The sequence below is a fragment of the Vigna radiata genome, unplaced genomic scaffold (assembly GCF_000741045.1).
Source record: "Vigna radiata var. radiata cultivar VC1973A unplaced genomic scaffold, Vradiata_ver6 scaffold_299, whole genome shotgun sequence".
NCBI classification, from domain to species: domain Eukaryota; kingdom Viridiplantae; phylum Streptophyta; class Magnoliopsida; order Fabales; family Fabaceae; genus Vigna; species Vigna radiata.
In genome coordinates this window covers 210,895-212,121 of record NW_014542029.1, presented here as the reverse complement: position 1 = coordinate 212,121, position 1,227 = coordinate 210,895, and the positions used below count along the sequence as shown (strand labels likewise).

General features: G+C 34.8%; 1 protein-coding gene across 1 annotated transcript in view; it reads left to right on the top strand.

Moving 5' to 3' along the window:
* LOC106778973 overlaps positions 1–1,227 on the top strand; it is a 10,521-nt gene that overhangs the window by 5,766 nt on the left and 3,528 nt on the right. The window contains exon 4 of the mRNA XM_014666982.1: positions 475–731. Coding sequence (XP_014522468.1) covers positions 475–731 — 257 coding nt within the window. The remainder of the gene's footprint in view (positions 1–474; positions 732–1,227) is intronic.

The window sequence follows — 1,227 nt, the reverse complement described above, 5'->3', positions numbered from 1 at the left end:
TGGTTGATTTTCGAAAGGTGGGTTACCGAGATGAACCGTTTATCATGGTACATCAACCATCGCAGGTTTTTTATGTCAAAGATTCTGCGTCTGACCATTGGTATGTTGCTCTTGAAGGCAAAAAACAGATTGAAGTTAACGAAGACAATCAGATTTATATTCATATTGCTGACAACCATTCATTTCAAACTACAACAAATTTGGATAACCAATCTCTAGTTGACGACGATGTATATGCAATTCGGTCAGATCATGATGAGGGAATATACATATGATGAATCCATATCTTTATGTATGAATTTTCAATTTCTGTATAAGTATTTTATTAATATCACATTAATTTTGCTTTTACACATTTCTATGATTACTATTACATGTTTTGTTAANTTATATGATATTACATAAGTCTTTTATTAATATTTAATGTTGTTATTTATTTTGACAGATATATGGCTGATCATCCACACTCTTCAGGGGATGAGGCTCCCCTAACCAGATCAACCAGATCCACTAGAGGACCCACTAGGATGAAACAACTATTGCTCAGGAAACAAAGTGGTGAAAGAACTCCGGTGAATGTGAATGTCACCACGGGTGTGGCAACTGGCCGCTATGCAAATGACTTTCGATCATACCTTGGAGTGGTGGCACGTGATAAGATTAGCATTCTTGTTCCATCTTTTGATCATGTGTCCGAGGTTGATCGNAACGTTATTTGGAACGATATATTGGTAAGTTAATTAATAGCATTTGAATTAAAATTTGTTTATAAATATAATTTTGTACTAATACAACTTTATTATGTTTANTTCAGCTGACATTTGACATTCCAAATGTCCCATCACTTAGAAATAAGTGTTTGTCAACTGTTGCAGAAAATTTCAGAAACTTTAAAAGCAAGTTGACATCAGGATACATCTATGGAAAGCATAAAGATAAGACTTCATGTAGTTTATATAAGTCCATTGATGAGGACACTTGGCGGCGTTTTAAAGAGAGTCGGTTGTCAGAGGAATGGCAGGTTAGTATAGTTGATATTATTCAATTCTTCATTAACAAATATATATCATTTGAACTAATTAATTAATGTGTATGTGACAGGCAATTAGGAGCAAAGCACAAGGAACAAGTGCTCAGAACAAAAACCCCCACCTATTATCTCGTGGTGGGTATAGGAAGCTTGAGGAGAAAATCCTCAAGCAAAAGGCAGATGCTATAGCACCATCT